At 37.6% G+C, this 21,274-nt stretch overlaps 1 protein-coding gene across 1 annotated transcript in view; it reads left to right on the forward strand.

Annotated features, from left to right (window-relative positions):
• The window catches only part of UST (uronyl 2-sulfotransferase), a 232,702-nt gene that overhangs the window by 198,555 nt on the left and 12,873 nt on the right, over nt 1-21,274 (forward strand). The window contains exon 5 of the mRNA XM_075203248.1: nt 2,666-2,819. Coding sequence (XP_075059349.1) covers nt 2,666-2,819 — 154 coding nt within the window. The remainder of the gene's footprint in view (nt 1-2,665; nt 2,820-21,274) is intronic.

Consider the following 21,274-nt stretch of genomic DNA (forward strand, 5'->3'; position numbering starts at 1 on the left):
GAAATTGCCAAATTTGACCGAATTTCAAACTGGCTCAAACAATTGGAGCATCACTAATTATTACCTACAGATCTCCTGCCATAAGTGTTTGGTTGAATGTGCAGAGCTAACACTGTTAATATATAATATAGGTAATTCACCTGTTTAAAAAGCATTAACAGTATTCAGCATAGCAGAATTATTAAGTAAAACATATAAGCACATTGCTAATTGCCAAGAAAATATGATAATTGCATCATGTTAAATCATACTATCACTAGCATTAATGCAGTCATCGCCTTTCAATAGAGAACAAAATTGCAGTGAAGTTTCACTACGAAATAGGCAATTTTGCTGAAATACAAACTTTTGGTGATACAATCTTTACGTTCTACCTTTGCATTTCCATTCCACACTGCATTTGTGCATTTTTACATTTGCATTTTATACGGTCTATCTATGCAGAGCTTGGGACTAACACAGACAATTCATTTTTGTGTGCTATGCTTGTGTTAGGAATGAGACCAGTTAAGGCCAAATTATGCCGGCTGAACATGCAAAATTTCATAATTCATTCGTATTTACTTCGATTTTACTGGAGGATTACCCCAAGTATGGAAGGCTTATTCTAAGAGGAATATAATAAAGTCTTAGCATTCAAGCAGTAACTTGGTACATTCAATACTGAAATACGATTATACATAGGGACTGAAGAGATATAGAACACATAATATTATTCCAGTCTTTCAAAGAAAAATAATTTCTTTCTCAGGGGAATGGGAATCTGTCAGAGTAAATGGCAAAAATATGAAACTAATATTATTTAAAGAAACGTCACCAAAAAGACTTCTTTTCAAGCAAAAATGTGATTGCAATAGTAATTTTCTCTAACAGCCACATAAGTAAAACACTACATAATTAGTCATATTAAACATTGTGTTATATTAATTTAGAGGAGGTAATATAGCAATCTTCGTCTACTTATTATTATTGTTTATTTATATAGTGCCAATGATATTACACAGTACATGCAGAAAATAAATTATTCACTTCAGTTCCTGCCCCATTCAAGCTTACATTCTAAATTTACTACTACACATACACACACACACACACACACACACACACACACACACACACACACACTGACTAGGGTGAATCTACCATTTTGCTTTTGGACTGTGTGAGGAAACTGGACCACCTAGAGGAAACCCATGCAAGCACGAGGAGAACATGCAGACTCAAACTTCTGCAAGTTATACAATCTCAGCCTTTGCTATGTGGAGGATAGTATAGTGAGCTCTCTTAGAGTGGATTTAAACCTATATCGGCAGGAAAAAAAATCACCATATGAGAGTGGGAATGTTTCATTTGGGATTGATGATTTGTAAAAAACTGGCACATGTACTGTAAAAGTACAAATGAATCTGTTGTAGCATTTACTACTACTGTGAAAGGGTTTCCTCCACAATATTTTTTGCACAAGTTATTTGTGTTCTTGCTTATTTTTCAAATTCAGAGTTCCAGCTATTGAAGAGTGTCAGCACAGTTGGATTTGTAAAGCCAAGTATTGACAAGCAACTTTAGAGTACAAAAATAGTATATTGTTTTTAACTTTACTGAATATATTTAGGGACATTTATGGATATTTAGGGGCAAGTGTTTGAGACTCGTGACTATCCAAGTAGCATGGAGCCTTTACCCCACTTTTCATTTTTATACAATTTTTTCTGTTGGTATTATTGAATTATTAAAAAGATCTTGTCTAATTTCAATTCATTTTATATACTATTTTAACTTCAAAACAACATATTTATTGTTCTATGTTCTGAAAATAGTTATTCTCTGTTTGTTTTGTAAAAGTTCTGTTTTGCGCTTGCTGTTTCCTTCAACAAACATACAATGGGGCATACTGTTTAATAAATTAGGTAATGATGAGTTTCTAGATATAGTTTCGTCCCCATAGGATGTCCCATTAAAAATATTTAGGCTACACCAGGAGATGCCTTCACAAGCATCGCACAGTGGAAGAAGGGAGAACACACTACTCCCTTCTCCTTCTGCAGGTATGTCACATGAGCTCCCTGCACTGTGCAGATGAGGTCACCTGACACCAAAGTCAGCTGATCCCTTTCTACCTGATGCTTGGCTTATTAAGCAAAGAATAAGATCAGGAGCAGCCGGCAGGGGTGCCACCACTGACCTAGACCCCACTCCAGGGCCATCTTTTCCATTGGGCACGATGGGCAGCTGCCGGGGGGCCCCACGGGCAAGGAGGCCCCATAGGCAGGGCTCTTAATGAGAATAAATAATTCTGCAAAAGAAAAAAACCTGCAAAAAAACCTTTAAGGGTCACTGAGCAAGTACATCTATCTATCTCTATATATCTATATCTATATCTGTATCTGTATACATCTATATACCTATATCTAGGGGCCCCGGTGCACTGCTTTTCCCGGGGGCCCATAATGTTGTTAAGATGGCCCTGCCCCACTCCCCTAAATATTGGAAACATTCTTCCTGAGTTTCTCCCACTCCTGGCTAGCATCCTCTACAAATTTTGCCATGAGCGGTACTATGCTAAAACAATGTCAGTAGAACTCACCATTTTTGAAATCTAGTTACAGCAGTTTATAGATATATCAGCATCACTTGTGTATTATACAGTCATTTTGCTTTTTTTCAGATTTGGCGCAGAGCAACCAGTGTATATCAACATAATTAGAGACCCAGTCAATCGATTCCTTTCAAATTACTTTTTTCGACGATTTGGAGATTGGAGAGGCGAACAGAATCACATGATCCGTACCCCAAGCATGAAAGAAGAGGAAAGGAACTTGGTAAGTGTTTCATGTCTTCTCTATATAGGATACAAGTCTATATTTGGAAAATAAACATAAGCAGACACTATAATGAGAGAGTAAAAATGCAGCAATTATCCAAAATTGCAGTTAATAAAAGCTGGTTGGAGACATGGCAATGCACCTGCATATGTTGTCATCATTTTTTTCGTGGATTGAATTTTTATAGCCAATTTGACATTTGCTAATAAACAGCAAGATGCTTTTTCTTAAATTGTTTATAAAATAAAATAGTTGCAATGTACATAGATCACTGGTACAGGATTATTGAATACAGGAACGGAATAATGATAACATATATGTGAATGTACCTCTATGGCTGTACGTACTGTTTGACATTTAGAATTAATATAGATTTGATTGAACCAGCAAACTGCCCCATATTTTTTAAAAAAACATTGTTGTGTTCAATAAATATGTCACAATCTTTATTATGCCTGGTCCTCACTATACTTATTTTTACTTGTTGAAACCGATAAAAATAATTCAGATGGACACACTTGGGGAACAACAAGCTGTATTCAGTGTAGCATAACCCTGACCCAGAATTTGTCTGTATCACATACATATAGGTTACAACAGGGAGCATAACACAGGAACAGGAAGGAGAAAGCACAGGCTCAAATGTAATACATTAAACTCACACTGCATAGCAACCATTTTCTCTCCCTCCAGTAATTTATTAAATGTAACTGTGGAAAATATCTGCTAATTGTTGTTTAAGCAAATTGAGCAGCAGCAATATATTAAGCTATAGTTGAGTACTTCTATTGTATGTCTTTATTTGGTTCAGCACATACTTATCCCCAAGCAGAAACAACGGTCTGGTTGTTGAGTTGTGTTCCGCTGTGTCACCAGCTCAGTCTGCATATGTATAAACCACTTTGTTATAGGCATTTATTTCTTATTGATAGACATTTCAAATATTTTATAACACAGTTTAGAGCAATCCAGTAGCAATAATATGGAGCTGCAACTTTTCTGCAGAGTATTGCTACTGCAACAGCAATGTATGGCCTTGTAGGTATGAGCAATAGTTTCCCCATGGTCCTTCTATATTAATGGTTATCTGGCAATAAAGTCTCCCATTATTTTTCTTTCAAATATTCAAGCTTCATGGGAGTTTTACTTTTGTCGCCTCATCCATTGAAGTGAATGTTCTGATTGATTAGTAAACGTCCCACTTCATCTGTCTCAGTTTGTATTCTGAGATAAGTGACATTTCCAATATCCTTGATCAGAAAATTTTGGCTCAGTTTTTGAACATTGTTGCAGCTGTTCTCCTCTTGCTTGTTAACTATTAGTACATCATCCACTTAAATCAAGACTTGCTTATTGTATCGGGTAATCTGTTCTTCCAATTCCAGGCTCTTTCTGCTAGCTTTAAACCATGAATCAATCCCCTTCTGAAGCTTGAACATTAGGGGCATCATTTAGGTTGCATATCAAGATTTGCCTTTTGTGTATGAGCAAAGATGCACCTGCACACTTTTTGTTTAATCTGTATTTTGAGTTGCAGTAATTTTAAGATACATGCAATCTAAAATAAAGGCAGGAAGAAAGATATGTAAGTCATCATCATCAACTCGTAAATTTGCACTCATGGGCGAGCAAAAATATGCTAATTTTCATGCTATTCTAAAAGGCATAGTACGTGTAACCCAACATAGGACACATCTCAGATTAGTATGGTTCACTTGGTTCTACACACCCTTACTTTACTACACTTATACTTGCCCCTCAAAGCTTAAAAGGCAAATCAAAATACATGCACAAGTTGTATGCACGTGCAGTGCAACAAATTTTGTAAATGTAAAATTAAAACCTGTAAGTGCACTTATGTACAACTCTAAATGAGAGAAGTTTTTTAGATTTGATAAGCCTTAGGAGTTTCAAATTATAACCATGTTTCTCATAGGTCATTAGGTGTTCAGAAGGGAGGTAAGTACTACTAAACGCAGTAGTATAGAATTTCATAGTTTAAAACCTATGGTTTTAAACTCTTATGACTTTTTGTCACTTGATGTACAGTCATTATATACTAGCATCCCTCATTTAGGAGGAGTCAAAACAGTACAATATTGTTTGGATTTGGACAGTGGGAGAGATTATGTGAGTTCATTTTACACTCAATACATTTTATACTTACACATAATTATTTTTTGTTTGAAGATCACTTTTTCTTATAGATACTTGGGACGGCCATGGGGGACAGATTTGACTCAGGCTTTGCCAATCTTTACATGAGCAAGTACGGTTCGGATTACATCTGGAACTGTTCCTTTGCAGAGAATCTGGTCCTCTATAGCCAATATATAGATGATTTGTTTATCATTTGAGATGGTTATAGCACACAGCACAAACAATTTTTAACACATTTGTCAATTATTACAATTTTAATTTCACATATAATTTCAGTTACAAGAGCACAACTTGCTTGGATATCATCTTCTTGACTTAGGGACCCAAGATTATTTCTTAATTATCAAAAACCAGTAGATACAAATAATTAACTATATTTCAATAGTAGAATCAAAGGTAATTGTTCCAATCAAGCTACATTTGAGAAACAAGCACAAGATATGTCAACTAAATTTCTTGATAGAGGTTACTCTAGAAAACTGGTAGAAAATGTGAAATCTATACAGAGAGATGATATACAACTCCCAAGTAAGGATAGAATAAGAAAAAATAATAAGAGAAAAAACCCATAGGAGTAATATTAGGTTTTGTTTGTCTCAAAATGTAATAAACTGTCTCAAAACATAACACAGATTTTTTTATGTTATTGAATATATCTGGACAACAAATGGACTTTAGTTGGAAAGCTGAAAAGTTTTACTCACAGTTGGTTTTACATACATTTTCTAATTGCAGTGACACTCTTTTATGTTTATATTAGAAAAATAGTTTTTATATGAAATGGTATTATTTAAACTGTATATGAATTTAAGATTTTACTGTGTGATCATCAATAAAAGCTGCTTATATAAGAAAAGATCCTCAGCTGATTAGAATGAGAGCTCTTAATTGAGAGGCAGGTGTATGAGAAGGTTACTATTTAAACAGAGCATGACCACTTGGAAACTATCTTTGATAAAGTCTCATTCCGAGACGAAATGCTTTAGAAGGAACAAGCCTGTTATTGAGGAGCTAAAACAACACTAAAAATCAGTGAAAGAATAATTTCTCTGAGATCAATTTTCCCTCACACAATAAGAATTTCCTCTAGTCTTCAAACCTACAACAGTCCTTTGAAAACCCACCTCTTCAGGCAAGCTTATAATATTCCTCAACCACCCTTTAAATCGCCTTAGGTTACCCTATTACCACCCTCTACATAGTTAACACAAGACAACAACCCTGTCACCAACATTGCTGTCTCACTGGATCATATAGCCCACTAGGTACTTTTTCACCTTTGCATTCTAGCTGGACCAATTAGCAATTTGTAGAACTTACCCTCTTGTATCAAACTCCCATTGTCCTATAGATTGTAAGCCTGTGAGCAGAGCCCTCTTACCTCTATGTCTTTTTACAAGTTTACAAGCAAGAGGAGAACAGCTTTCGTTTTATTATTGTTTGTTCCCAATTGTAAAGCGCTGCGGAATTTGCTAACGCTATATAAATAAATGTTGATGATGATGGGATGCAGTATGTATTGGAAATCCAGGATTAATGTGTGATTGTGAACACTATCTACAATTAGTAAGTTGGCCACTTCCATACTTTATATCCAATTGACAGCAATTCGGGTTAAAGCCCATCTTTTCACATGTGGAGTATTTTAAACGACAACATTGTATTCTACTCCTTTCAGTAGCAATTACCTCCCTTCAGAACACCAAAGGACCTCTGAGAAACAAACTCCTCTGTGGATTACATCCTAAATATATATATATAGTTATCTTTCTTAGCATTTTGGGACTATCCGAACAAAATTGATTTTTCCATCACGGTAACACCATTTCATTATATTTAATTCAGTTTTAGTGTTTCAAAGTTTTCGTGCTCCTCAAATAAGACATGTGATAGTAAGTTTTGAATGCTTATTGGTACATGTTGTATATATCCATTATTATCAACGGAGACTGCAGTTTGCACCAATTTATCAAGACGCCACCTGTAGACGCATCTACAGGTGGCATTAGCCATTCTATCCTGTGGCCATTCTATCCTATTCCAATCCCGCCACATTAGACTTCATATTTATACCCTCCCTCCTACTGATAATTATTTTCTAAGACCACATATGCGCAGTTGATAGGTGATTGCGATCACTTTACTATAACCTCTTTTCTGGGACAGGTTTTTATCGGACCCACTGTCTCGACTCAATCATTTTGGTAAATCAGCATGTTAATGTAGTGCTTATCACTGCAATAAGAAATGATAATTAACAATTAGAAAAATGTAAAGGTTCATACATATACCCCTAAGTCTCTATATAAGTACCCTTTACTGACTGTAACTAGGCTTAGAGCATTTTTATACACCAGTAATGGATTTTGAATCTTCCTAACTTCCCTTGAAAATCACCCTTCATCTACATACCTCCTGCAGAGAAATGAGTCCGTGCATCTGTGCAGATTATGTGTGATAATGTCCCAGCAGATCTTGGAGCACTACATCATATAATGTTTACTCAATTTGCAGTTGGTCAATACTGAAAAACAGGGACTTTTCCAGGGACAAATCTTTAAAACATGCAACCGTCCCTGGAAATTAGAGACTGTTGTATACTACATTGCCGTGAATAGAAAATTAAACATCCTTTAACGTGGGATCATTTATTTTGTTCTACAGGTCCCCATAGTAAATTGGTACTAGTGCTTGCAGGGATAAGGTTGTGTTGTATGGCACCTGTTTTAAAGCCCCAGAATCATTCCAGGGAGTAAATGTATCAAGCTGAGAGTTTTCCAGGGGGTTTGAAAAGAAGAGATGTTATCTATAGCAACCAATCACATTCTAGCTATCATTTTATAGAATGTACTAAATAAATGATAGCTAGAATCTGATTGGTTTTTCAAACCCGCTGGAAAACTCTCAGCTTTATACATTTACCTCCAGGTCTCTCAGTTAGGAGACTGACTCCTAATGAAGTAACAAACGCATTTTTCATTACTAGCATAGTTTAATACTGAAGAAAAATGTTCTGTGTTGATCCATGTATCCCTTAGTATGTCATTTAAATTACCATGCAAATTAGGTACATACAGTTTCAATCAAGTCGGTTTATGTGTAAAGTATCTGTAAATTGGCGTTATTAAACTTTTCGAGATCCACCCATAAACTTTTGCTTATTTTGATAAAATTTGCGGTTTGAACATTTCACAATATTTCCATGTGCCCTGTCCTATGATGTTCTTTAGACTTGTAAATAGGCTGGTTGTGTAAGAACATCAATACATATTCATGTTTATGGCAGTAAATATTTTGAAAGTCCAGTTAACAAGATGTTAAAGCAATTTTCTAAATTGGCATAAAATTGCCTGGCATCACAGACGAGGCAGCTGGTCTTGGGATGTAAGTTAACAGATGGCAAATTCTGATAAATGTTCCCAAAGTGCATTTTAAAATTACTAATGGATAACCACTCTTTTAGCAACCGTGACTCCTGTAAATCCCGAAAATACATGTGAAGAGAAATTATCACTTTTTTTAAATGATTTTACAAACAAAATATGAAATGACCTTACCAAAATGTAATGAAAAACATGTTTAAACGGCATAATATACAAAATTTTCATTCCAAAGCCGGCAAACAAGATTATTGGGAAGTTGAAAAGAAGTACACGAGACGGTATCTCACAAGTTCACGGTTAAAGTAGTACTTTCAGGAAATTACATCTTACAGCATGTGGCAGGGGTCCCAGATGTTGTTTTGATAGTTTTCAAACACCATTTCTGGCTTTAAAAAGAATCTGTACTGTTACTACATCTGAAGTTTGCTAGATTGCTAAATATAAATATATCAAACTATTACCTTGTAGTAACAGTATTGTTCACGGCAGCAAATCATTCCAAAATATTTTTATTTACCAACTTGTTATTTTAATGACACAGTAATATGGAAATGTATGGGGAATCAGTACAATTCAGGAGTTATTACTAAAACAACCCAAGTATTTTAACTGGTGCATTGCAGTATGTGAACCTCAGTAGTGCAAGTAAGATTTCACGTTTACTGTTTTTTACTGATTAGGAAAAATGTAATTAATTTTCTTATTGACTGATAACGATGGAGGAGGCCAGGACCCAGTGGTGGAACTACCATTGGTACCAATGCATCGGGGCTGATAGGGGAGACCACTGAAGGGGGGCGCAGTTTAGGAATATTTTAGGTTCATTTGGTTAAAATTGAGGGCTAGGGTGTGGAATTTTTGCTTCTCGTCCCAGATGCTAAAGTTTTAAGTTCTGGACCTGCCAGTTATGGACCTTCAGGTGAGTTATATAATAATGGCAATTCTATTGAATAGTTAGTTCTGCAAAAAGACTAAGGCTGGGTACACACTACTGTCTTTTCAGCCGATTATCGGGCCAATCAGACGATAAACAACTGGTTGGCTCGATATCACAGTAGTGTGTACCCTGAAACGATGAACGATTATTGTTCCAAAGCACATGAAATTGTTAATCGAGATTTTCTATCTGAACTGAAAATCTCATTCAATGATGGAACAATGTTGTTCCAGTTCTACAGTGTGTATGAACTCTGCAGAATTGGAACGACAATTTAGGATGTAACCCACTGCCTCTTACCTTCTCTGGCTTTCAGCAACACCATGCTCCAGCGCTGCCTCTCTCCTCTGGGCTCCTTCCTTCCTGTTTTGCTCTCAGAGTTGCGCGGTAGTTAACTGAGCTTATCATTGTTAGTAGGAAGACGAGTGAAGAGGGGCTGTCTGTCTGCTTCATTCATTCATTCATACGCACTCAGCATCCAAAGAAGGTTGACAGCAGGAAAATAACCTAACGTTTCTACACCATAATAACGACACTATAATGTTTTCAGTTAAGGACATTAAATACATATTTTCTATCTTACTCTATATAACAAAGGTACCTGAGAATTGAGTCTGCCCAGATGATTTTAGCACACACTGCTTGAATGAACTCCCAGGGATATACATGTGAAGGAGACAAGTCATTAGCTTGGTCACTCTGGAGATCGCTGCTGCTAGTGGCTTTGTGTGTTTGTGGATGGTAAGAGAACACAGAAGACATCACCAAGTGTGGGAAGTAGTGGAAGGAACCCTTAAGTAAAGGACAGGATACAGGACTCTGCAAACACTATGGGCACAATAGCCCCTGTACTTTTAGGACATATTTGTGTATTTTCCTGGAGCTGAGAGCTTTTTGTATTTTTCGAGAGTATGTATATAGGATTTCACCAGAGATTGCTATCACTTGTGTTGTTGCTATTCCAGCCAGAGGATGCATCGCAGGCTGGTCTGCTGCTGCTGGATGCTGCTGACTGAGGAAGCTAATTCAGGTTAGCACATCAACACGACAGCAGCAACACAAATTACCATCATTCCAATCTGCACTGCACCCAGGGCCGGATTAACCCTAGGGCTAACTGGGCTACAGCCCACGGGCCTCGGGCATCCAGGGGGCCCTTGAAAGTGCTCAGCAGCATTATTGATCGGACGGGGGCGGGGACGCCCCCGGCGCGATCAATGCTACTGAGCACTTTCACTGCGGTCCTTCCCTGGCGCACTGTAGTCTCCTTACTGAGGAGATCTCGTGAGTCTCACTCTCACGAGATCACCTCAGCAAAGAGCGTACAGCGCGCCGGTGAAGAACTGCAATGCCAGGAGGAGGTAAGTGCCTTGGGGGTGGCTCGGCTCACCGGGGGGGCGGCTCGGATCTTAGGGGGGCCCTCACGGGGGAATGGAGGCCCCCTTAGCCCAGGGGCCTCCATTCACTTAATCCGGCCCTGACTGCACCATAGAAAACTTCAAAAGACTCCCTTTTTTACTTTGTACTTTTGAATACTGAACAGTGGGCTGATGGTGGAAGACAATGGGACCAGACACCAGGCATCCTTCATTATCTTAACTTGGCCATATGGTCTGTGAGGGCAGTAGGCATTAATTATGGCTGGCTCCTTGGCTGCACTACTTTTTTACTGGCCTTAAGGAACAGACATTTTATGATGTTCATTATTATTATGTAGTATTAGTTTATTAAAACATACTTTAGCTATAGTTACCAAAATAATTATTGCACACAAGTCTTGACTACAATTGCGCCCCAAATAGCAGTTGCAATTTCCGCTCACTAAAAGGTTTAATTTGCGACCATATGCAAAGCGGGATCTTAAGATACATTCTGGTTGGCAAGAGTGTATTTGCCTATTCCCAAATATCCAAGTGCATGCTGGCATTAGTAGCAGAATTACGAAATGCATGGACGCATATAGGTTCACCCACTTTTCTTGGCATATGGAGAGCGATTTATTGTAAAATATGGTAGGCGCAGTTCTGACTCTGCATCTTTTCCACAGCCTTAATCTTTAGAGGGAAAATATTTGTATTCATATGGCCAGTGACATGTAGAGTAGTTAATAGCCATGCAGCCACATTAGTGCTATATACATAGGAGTACCAAGAGTGGGATGGGTAAAATAAATACCTGGACCTCCCTGGGGGTACCAATTATGATTGGGGTGATTGAGGCTCTGGCCCCCATCTGTCCATCCAGGACCCAATCTGAGTTGGATTGTAGGTGAGGGAACATGGATGTTTGAATCAATAGCTTACTACTGGGTCCTCACAGTCATACTGTTACTTAATTTATGCATTTTTGGCAATCATGTTTGTTTTTATTTTATTCAACAAATATTAAAGAAAATATGGCATGACAAGTATATGTCAAATATATAAAACAAATATATACAATTAATTAGGCTAATATACTTCACTTTCTATGTTTACATAGAAACTTGGCATCGAAAAAATCTGTCTGTTATTGCCACTTGTGTGTAAATTGGCCACTTAGCCATGTTGCTCAGACTTGAAGTCAAATTTGAACTCAGTATTTCATTTGCCTTTGTGTACTATTTTCACATGACTATATTTTTGGTGTATTTATCATTTTCAAAGTTATTATATTGTTTATAGAATTTGGAGTATCCTAAATTTGTCAGAAAATTAATGCTATTAATATCTATTTGTAATGACACTTATATTCATATATATCAAGTGTAGCAGATCTTCAGTTTATATCAATATACTCAGACTGAAAGATAAAGGTAATGCTTCCTTACATTGAATTTAATTTTACAACCTACAAAGACGATGTTATTAATGATAAGAAAAGCATAAATGTGAGGAAAGCAGGATGCTAAAGATACAATATTAGAAATCATAATGCAACTGCTATGACCATTATGCTGTGTAATGCTCATGTACCAATATACATGTAATCGTTAAAGTATGCGGATGGTGGGGTTGCAAGTTTGACACATTATTAGGCATCATGCGTCTGTCATATTACATATGTGGTAAAGTTATCGGTGAATTATGGTATATTGAGATGTAATGTTTAAATTACCCCAGGTGGGTGACATGTAACAAATTGGCAATGTTTATTCAATAACTGTTCTTTGGAAGTTAAATGGAAGACTTTGAGTATAGCTATTAGTTGTAATGTTACCATTAGATGCTAAAATATGCATAGTTAGTAGCTAGGTTATGCATACTGTTATAATTCTAACCCTGTGTATGCTGCAGCCTAATGCCTTAATACAATTATTCAGCCAGTGGTTGGTCAACATTATATTGTGTAGTCAGCAGCTTGGCTACTGTTTGCACATTATACAGAACCACAGGAGGTCATGCTAACCCTTACATCAATTGAATAACAAACTCTTTGCCTGAGTGTAATTAATAACAAACTGTATCTAAGCAGAGTGTATTGTGTTGCACTGTGTATATAAGAGACATTATATAACTGTAATGCCAGCATGTCAAGCTGAACTTTACTAATTGAATAGGGTAAATCAAAGTTTGAGTCATTGACAGGGTAAAAGGAGTTAAACCCTTTTATCCAAAGACACATATTGATAGTGAATGTAGGTCCTGGGAGTAAAGGAGTGTTGGCTGGGATATGGCAACTCTAGGATCTTGCTAACCTATTGGGACCTTGCCATTGTGCTACCATTCTTGGACTTTGTCTTGTCACTTGCAGGACTATTGTTACCCACCTAATAAAGAGAACATTGCCATACATTGTTACTTTTGAAAGTACTGTTGTTTCTTCATCTATCATCGGTTTGAGTGATCTAAGAACCTCATATCCTCACAGTAATGTTTTATTTATATGATACTTGTCCACGCTCCGAAAATCTCAGAGAGATTCCCAAATTCCGGATAGGTTTCACAGACTCGCGGGAGAGCGCGCCATGCTCCCGCATTCTGCCTACTTCCTAGTGAAGTGGGTGCGATGGGAACCTCCATGACTCAATTTATGTCGTAGGGGCAAAGCCAAAATAAAATGAATCAAGGCACCCCCTGCCACCACCTGTACTCACAGTTCACCTCTCCTCTGGGAGATGTGAAAAAGAAAAGAAAGATAAAGTCGCCCACTATGAGTTATATTTACTTACATTCACCAGAATTAAAATGAACCCTGAAAACAAACAGTTTGAAGACCTAAGCACAATGTGTGCACAAGGTTAAGGCAGAAGTCAGTTATGAAAGACAATGTGGACAAACCCTATGTAAAATGACTTGATTTAGATAAAGTTCTAAAATTATTTCTCCTTCAAAAACTGCTCATTGAAATTGCAGTATTAGGTATAATGGTACATTTACAACTAGAAGACAGGCCAATGCTTCTTTAGCTTACTGCAAAATGTAGCTGGGTGGAATCCATCCTATGGCACTATGTAAACCCAGGTTTGATATCTTTCATAGCAGCATACAGGGCCACCCACATAATAATAGCCACAAGCCCCCCTGAGGGACTGGTATGACTCATGTTGGGGGAATGGGGGGAGGGGGTGATTGGGGGCAAAGGACTATTATTGCAAGAACTTACATTATAAAGAAACTTTTGATAATGAGGGATATATTCTAACCCACCTGTTGTTTGCTTTACCCATCCCAAATCTGGATTAAACATTGTTCTGAGCTTCATTTTGTTAATTAGACATTAAGATATAACATTTTTCAAACTCATCTCAAGAAGATGTAGGTCTGGGGTAAAAACTTGTCTGTTGAGCCTATAATTGCTATGGATGGCCCTGGCTGCACATTTTTTAATCTGCCAATTTTGAATGTCTGCTACAGTTTTTAGAACTTTTCAGTTATTTTAGTTTTATGTAAATGTAGCTTCTGTTCATTCTTCTTAAGTGTAAGTAAAGAAAATAAAATTAAATCAAATGATTATTTTGAATATTTTCCTTGAATTTTTCATTTTTCTATATAAAAGAAAAAAGCAAAAGTAACTGCCCCTGACAAAAAAAAAATATTTTTTACATTTTTTAAAGTAAAATTTACTAACAGCTGCATGTGTTTTATTCCCTGTGTAGTAGAAACTCACTACTTTGTATATACATCTACGTAAATACACACTATCACAGTGCAGTGAAATTTCCATTTTTATCTGTAAAATGAAGATTATTTGCCATCTGGTACTAAGCTCTCATCATTTACATGCTTCACGTTGCAGCAAGTTAGCAAATGAAGAGAGAATTCAGGAAGTGTCTGTTTTATTGAAGAGGTCTAAATCCATTATCTGTCAGAAGCATAAATCTTACAGTAAATTTACACTGAAAAAGTCAAATGAAATGCATTCTACATTAGAAGGTTTTATTCTTTATTATATGGTAAATTCTCTGCAGCATTTCCATGAGTGAACCAAGGAAGATTCATAGTTAGAAATGCCCCTATTTTCAAGTATTAACCAAGTTCATATTGGAATACCACCTCTTCTGCTTGTTAGACACACTCCTTGCCATACACTGTTACTCTCTAGGTATTAGATGCTAATCTTTATCAAAAAGGAGTTTTTGAGATGCAAAATTTGCACTATTATCAATATCGGTAAACATGTCATAATGGGGATTGTAGTTCTCCAAGGTCTGCTGAGACAGTATCACACATATAACCTGTGTTCAGGGGAAGGCAGACTCAACTTAGCAGCCTATTAGGAACATTTTAAAGGAAAGAAAATGCAGGTGACCCAGTGACCCAGCCCACAGTAGGTCACTATGGGCACGGCTCAGGGGGCAGATGCCCCCCTGCCCCTTAGCCCTAGTGCATTGTTGCACTGACTCAGCAAAAAAGTGTCCCTGAGATGTTGGTCATTATGTTTTTAAATGTGAAAGCCTGTTAGAGCAAAACAACTGAAATATTTCTCAATGGCAACCTACTGACCTCTTGTGGTAGCTTCTAAGAATTCATTTTCTGCTGAAATTGGGTATGTGACATCACGGATAAAGTTTAAATAATTTGAATAATTTAATAATGTAAAAATAAATAACTTATGTTGAAATTTTTTGTTTTAAAAATACCTTGGTTTATGGGCATATATTTATGTGGATTGCAGTACTTACACCTTGATTGGGCAAAGGACTTCCAGCTCTGAGCTGCAAAATGTGACACTTCATATATGCACAGTCTCCACTCTTAACATAGATATTTTTAGTCCTGTAGAGAAACATCTCATTTATGTACATCAGGCACATAGTCTAGCTGATTGTTGCGCTCCTCATGCAGTGGTGAAGAATGTGGTTATGCTTGCAGGTCTGATTATTATTACATAGAAAGTTTGTTCATCGACTTTGCTGTCATGTAATAATTGTCACACTGACTACAAATCCAATTTTACGATGTCACAATGAGTCTTGTGGACCTCTTTCTCTGCACCGCCCGTTCATAAATGACATACATTGGCTCATAAGTGTTTTTCTGGCTCCTAGATATACTATAGAATTGACGCTCTTATAGAGTTATGTGTTGCTTTGTGCCGATTGTAACTGCGTATAGTTATCTTTGTTTTATAATCATTTATATAAAAAAGACTGCAAGGTGTACACATGACTATAGGCATATAGAAAAACTTTGGGTTTGTTTGTTTTATAACCTCGTTGGCCATTGAGAGATATCAAGTTGTAGTGTACCATCCAGACAAATGGAAACACACAAAACACAATGCTTTCACCTTGAGGACTCACTAAATATCCATTATCCAATATTTAGGTATACACTGCCAGCATTACAAAACCAACTGACTGCATATAAATAAACCTCTCAACATATCTGTTTTTAACTTCTGGACACATGGCCATGCCCTCTGGATCTCCCTATCTCAGTATCTGAATGTCTAGTCCTGCCCCGATCTAACAGGCAGGGCCACCTTAACAACTTTATGGGCCCCCGGGCAATGCAGTGTACCGGGCCCCTAAAAAAAAAAATATATATATATATATATATATATAAATAGTGTGTGTGTGTGTAAAAAAAATATATATACGTATGTGAAAAAAAAAACGTGATTATATATATAATCACTTTTTTTTTTACATATATATATATATATATATATATATATATATATATATATATATATATATAGGGGCCCCCTTAACTTACATTAAGTCTGATCCTCTTCTTTTTTCCGCGCCGCCGAGTCTCTTCTGCCCTCTTCCGTGCTGTGGTTGCAGTGAATGCTGGGCGTGACATCACGCCCAGCATTCACTGCGAGCACAGCACGGAAGAGGGGACCAGGGAGGGAGCCGGATCACCGCTGATGTGACCGCAAGGTAAGTATTTTTTTTAAAAAAAAAAAAATTTTTTTTTTTTTTTTAGGATTCAGACGGGCCCCCCTTGCCTGCAGGGCCCCCGGGCACCTGCCCATCATGCCCAATGGAAGAGACTGCCCTGCTAACAGGCAATGCCTCCTTTATTTTGTAGGGTGACAGCCTGGGACAGAAAGACATATCTTTGTCTTTTAGGGGTATGCATTTAGTTACAGCTTGTTCAGGATTGCTTAGATCAGAATTGCTCTTCAGCAATGGAATTCTATGAACTGCTCACTCCCTGGGGGTCTAGCACCTTAACAATACCTGTCAACCTCACTCCTTTTCACAGTGTAATTATAGTATGATTCTGCTTTTCACACTTGTTTTTCATCTTTAATAACCTTGTTTCTGGACTGGAGTTGAAGGCACTTTTTCAACATCAGTTAAATTCAGTCCAGACACTGTAATTGCAATTGGAAGTGTCTGACTTCTAAATTGAACATTATCACTATCAGTGTAAATTGCTTCTAATCCCCACTCAGTTTAAGGCAGCATAGCTGTATTTACAACTCCACTGGCAGTTTGTGTAATAATGTATAGAAAAGGTATAGTTTTGTAGAGTTATTAATAGAAATGGTCACTGATCCCTGTGTTTTGGTTTTTGTATTCGGTTTTGGATCTGGATTACCTTCGTGTTTTGGTTTTGGTTTTGCAAAACCGCCCTTGCGTGTTTTGGTGTTGGTTTTGGTTTTGTTTTGCTATTTTTTAAAAAAATACAATTTATTTGGTCTAAAATAACCTAATTTAGTGCTCCACCATTTTCTTAGATAAGTGAGGTAATTCTAAAGCTAATAAATTATGAAAAAAACAGTTTAATCCCTGGTAGGCCGTCCTTAATTCGAACACTTGTCTGCAAATTATACAGACAAACCTGGTTGTCTACCTCCTCCATCTTTGATTATTGGCAATGTAGCCATCGTCTTTGGGTGTATATTACACCCTACACTTGTAGTTGAATATTAAAAAAAGCAGCCTGCACAGACTGTGGAACTAGAAAGTAAAATTAAATGGACCACGGTAGTTTGGCGTCTATCTATGCCCCCGCCCCCCCCGTCCCGTCCCCCGCCCTCCACTTGTTGAATATAAAAAAAGCAGCCTGCACAGACTGTGGAACTAGAGAGTAAAATTAAATGGACCACGGTAGTTTGGTGGCTAACTATGCCCCCCCCCCGCCCTCCACTTGTAGTTGAATTTAAAAAAAGCAGCCTGCACAGACTGTAGAACTAGAAATTCAATTATACAAAGAAATGGACAAAGGCAGTTTGGTATCTGTCTGCTTTAGACCCCCCCCCCCCCATCCACTTGTAGTAAAATAGAAAAAAAAGCAGCCTGCATAGACTGTAGAACTAGAAATTAGAATACACAAAGAAATGGGCAAAGGCAGTTTGGTATCTGTCTGCATCAGACCCCTCCCCCCCCCCCATCCACTTGTAGTAAAATAGAAAAAAAAAGCAGCCTGCATAGACTGTAGAACTAGAAATTTGAATATACAAAGAAATGGACAAAGGCAGTTTGGTATCTGTCTGCATCAGATCCCCTCTCCACTAGGAGTAAAATAGAAAACTATTCAGCCGTTATATAATCTAGAATATAAATAGAAATTGAGAAAGACAATTTGGTATCTGTCTGCATCATAATCATCAACATCCTCATTAGCGCCCTCGTCACCTCCACAAATCTCCCCCTCATCCTCTTCTATTTCCAAATTGGCATCCTCAATTTGTGTATCAGCGGCTACACTCGGGCTGTTCAGGTACACATCAGTAGAACTGCTGAAAGGGCCCTTCTTTATGGGTACACTAACAGAATGCTCATAATTAGACATCCCACTGTTGGATGGACTCTCCACAGGGATTGGTGTCATTTGTGAATCAGAGCAAACATTATCCTCTAATGCCTTACTGTTATCTTGCAGCTCGGCTTTGACGCGTAACAATAGTTGTGCACCAATTGTAGGCTCAGTAACTTTTTGGGATCTGCCACTAATAGCCAAAGGTGAAGGCCTCATTCTCTCTTTGCCACTGCGTGTGTAGAATGGCATGTTGGCAATTTTTTTTTTATCGGCACTTAACTTTTGCTCATTAACACTTCTTTTTCGATTCAACACAGTAATTTTTTTTGTTGTTTTTATTTTTTGGACTGATTTCGAAACACTCTGTAGTTTGACATCGCCTTGCCCAGATGACGTACTGGGAACACTAACATCAGAACTGGTGACAGAACCTGGTTGCTCATTCTGCTCATATGTGGACTGCTTTGAATCCATTCTCAGCCCAAAGCACCTGTAGTGCTAAAAATTATTTGGTAAGATACTGCTGACAGATAGTAATTTTGACAGCCAGAAATATTTATGCACAATTAGGGGGGACACCCCAAAAGCACTGGGGAGTGCTAAAAATTAGTTGGTAGATATTGCTTACAGATAGTAATTTTGACAGCCAGAAATATTTATGCACAATTATGGGGGACACCCCAAAAGCACTGGGGAGTGCTAAAAATTAGATGGTAGATACTGCTGACAGATAGTAATTTTGACAGCCAGAAATATTTATGCACAATTATGGGGGACACCCCAAAAGCACTGGGGAGGGCCAAATATTGAAAAGAAAAAAAACCTCTATCCTCCTCTCTTCTCTAGCGATTTTTGTTACAACAATTGGAAAAAGAATATTGGATTCTCTGTCCCTGCTCTAATCAGCCTGTGACTACACCCTGCTCTCTCCCTCTGTCAAATGGCGATGGATTGCTGTGGAGGCGTGTATTTATAATCTTGAAGTATCGCGAGAACCGAGCCCCGAGATCCGACGACGTCACAATGACGTTCGGCCTCAATTTGCATTCGGAGCGGGCGGGAGAGTACCGAGCTACTCAGCTCGGTACTCGGATACCCAAAGTTCGGGTGGGTTCGGTTCTCGGGGAACCGGACCCGCCCATCTCTAGTTATTAAGGACTGTAAACCAAAAAAGAAACCAACACTTCTATGAAAGATAAGATAAAGTCATCAGAAATTGATAATACTCAACTGTAATGTAAATATTCATGTATGAATATAGGACTCAATTTATTGTTATTATCCTTATTGCGCTAAAAGTTGTTTTTGTTTTATTTTTTATTTAATTTGATTACATTTTTTATTGCCATATCGTTGTGGCATCTGAGTGATTCTCAGTTGCCACCACAAACAATATTCAGAGCAATAAACCTTACATTTTACCCTGGAGGCCCTGCTTCTGCACTTCTGAGCATGCGTCGGGGGCTGTGGGTATATACCTCTCTCTATTGCATCGACATACAGGCTTTTAAAGTCTGTGTATACCTTCACCTTTTATCCATAGGTGCTTTTAATTAGACTAGCTTTCAGCAAGGTCCTACCAGCATTATCTATAATACATAATATGCACTAATAACTTTGAGCCTGATTCATTAAGGAAAGTCGAGCATACTTACCAACTTTTTGTAGTTGGTGTCCGGGAGCCTCCCAGGGGAGGTGAACGTGAGGGGGGTAATGACATAATTTGCATCATTTGACAGCAGGAGGCGGGACCAAATGCTGCGATTCCCGGAGAATCGCAGCATTTTGGACCTAATTCTGCCCACTTCACTAGGAAGTGGGCAGATGCGGGAGAGTGTCATACTCTGCCGGGAGTCCATAAAACTCACCTGAAATGCGGGAGTCTCCTGGGCATTCCGGGAGAGTTGGCAAGTATGAAGGTAAGTAAAAAATTGAGTAAGTAGTCCCCTTTACAAAACCATGTTACAATGCAAGGGGTGCAAATTAGTTGTCTATTTTGTACATAAGGAAAATACTGTCTGTTTTTGTATGTAACACACACATACTTGATAGCTTATTTGTACACTGAAATTTAAAGTTGATATTTATGTGCTACATGAAATAATAGACAGTATTTTCCTTATGTGCAAAATAGACAACTAATTTGCACTCCTTACATTGTAACATGGGTTTTGTGCAGGAGACTACTTACTCACTGTTTTTACTTAACTTTCCTTAATGAATCAGGCCATCATGTTTATTTCAGATATCATATTGTATATTACAATGTCTAATACACAAATATTTCATCAATTTTTGGAACATTTACATCAAAGCCAGTGGATTACTGAGCTAAATAATAAGCCTGAAAGAACAGTTTAGGAGGATATTATTTCTCTTGTTTGGTAACATTTTGGGGAAATGTAAAGTCATAGTTTGTATAATTCAACAATTGGCTTCCAAGTATCTGTGGAAATGCTCTGCGCAGTCTGCAGAGTGGTAGATCCCAATTGAAGGCATAGCCAGCAATGTCACAACAAGCATAACTGACACACTTTATTATTTAAACTTTTTGTTCCATATGGGGAGAATATTAACTTTACTTTTTAACAAAATTGCACCTTTTTTAACAAAATTGCACCTTTTTACAGTTTTGTCCCGAAGGTGGGAAATTTGGGAGGTATGTCTTATTCACTCAACATGTACCGTGCGCAATGATGTTTTTTATTAAAGTGGAAGACAGTCAAAAATGCCAATTGTACTATGTTATGTACAATATATAGAGATTTTAGAAGCTAAAAGCAACAAATAACTACATATGGTATGCCCCAATCTCAGACACTGAAAGTG

Source organism: Mixophyes fleayi, chromosome 3 (genome assembly GCF_038048845.1).
Source record: "Mixophyes fleayi isolate aMixFle1 chromosome 3, aMixFle1.hap1, whole genome shotgun sequence".
NCBI lineage: Eukaryota > Metazoa > Chordata > Amphibia > Anura > Limnodynastidae > Mixophyes > Mixophyes fleayi.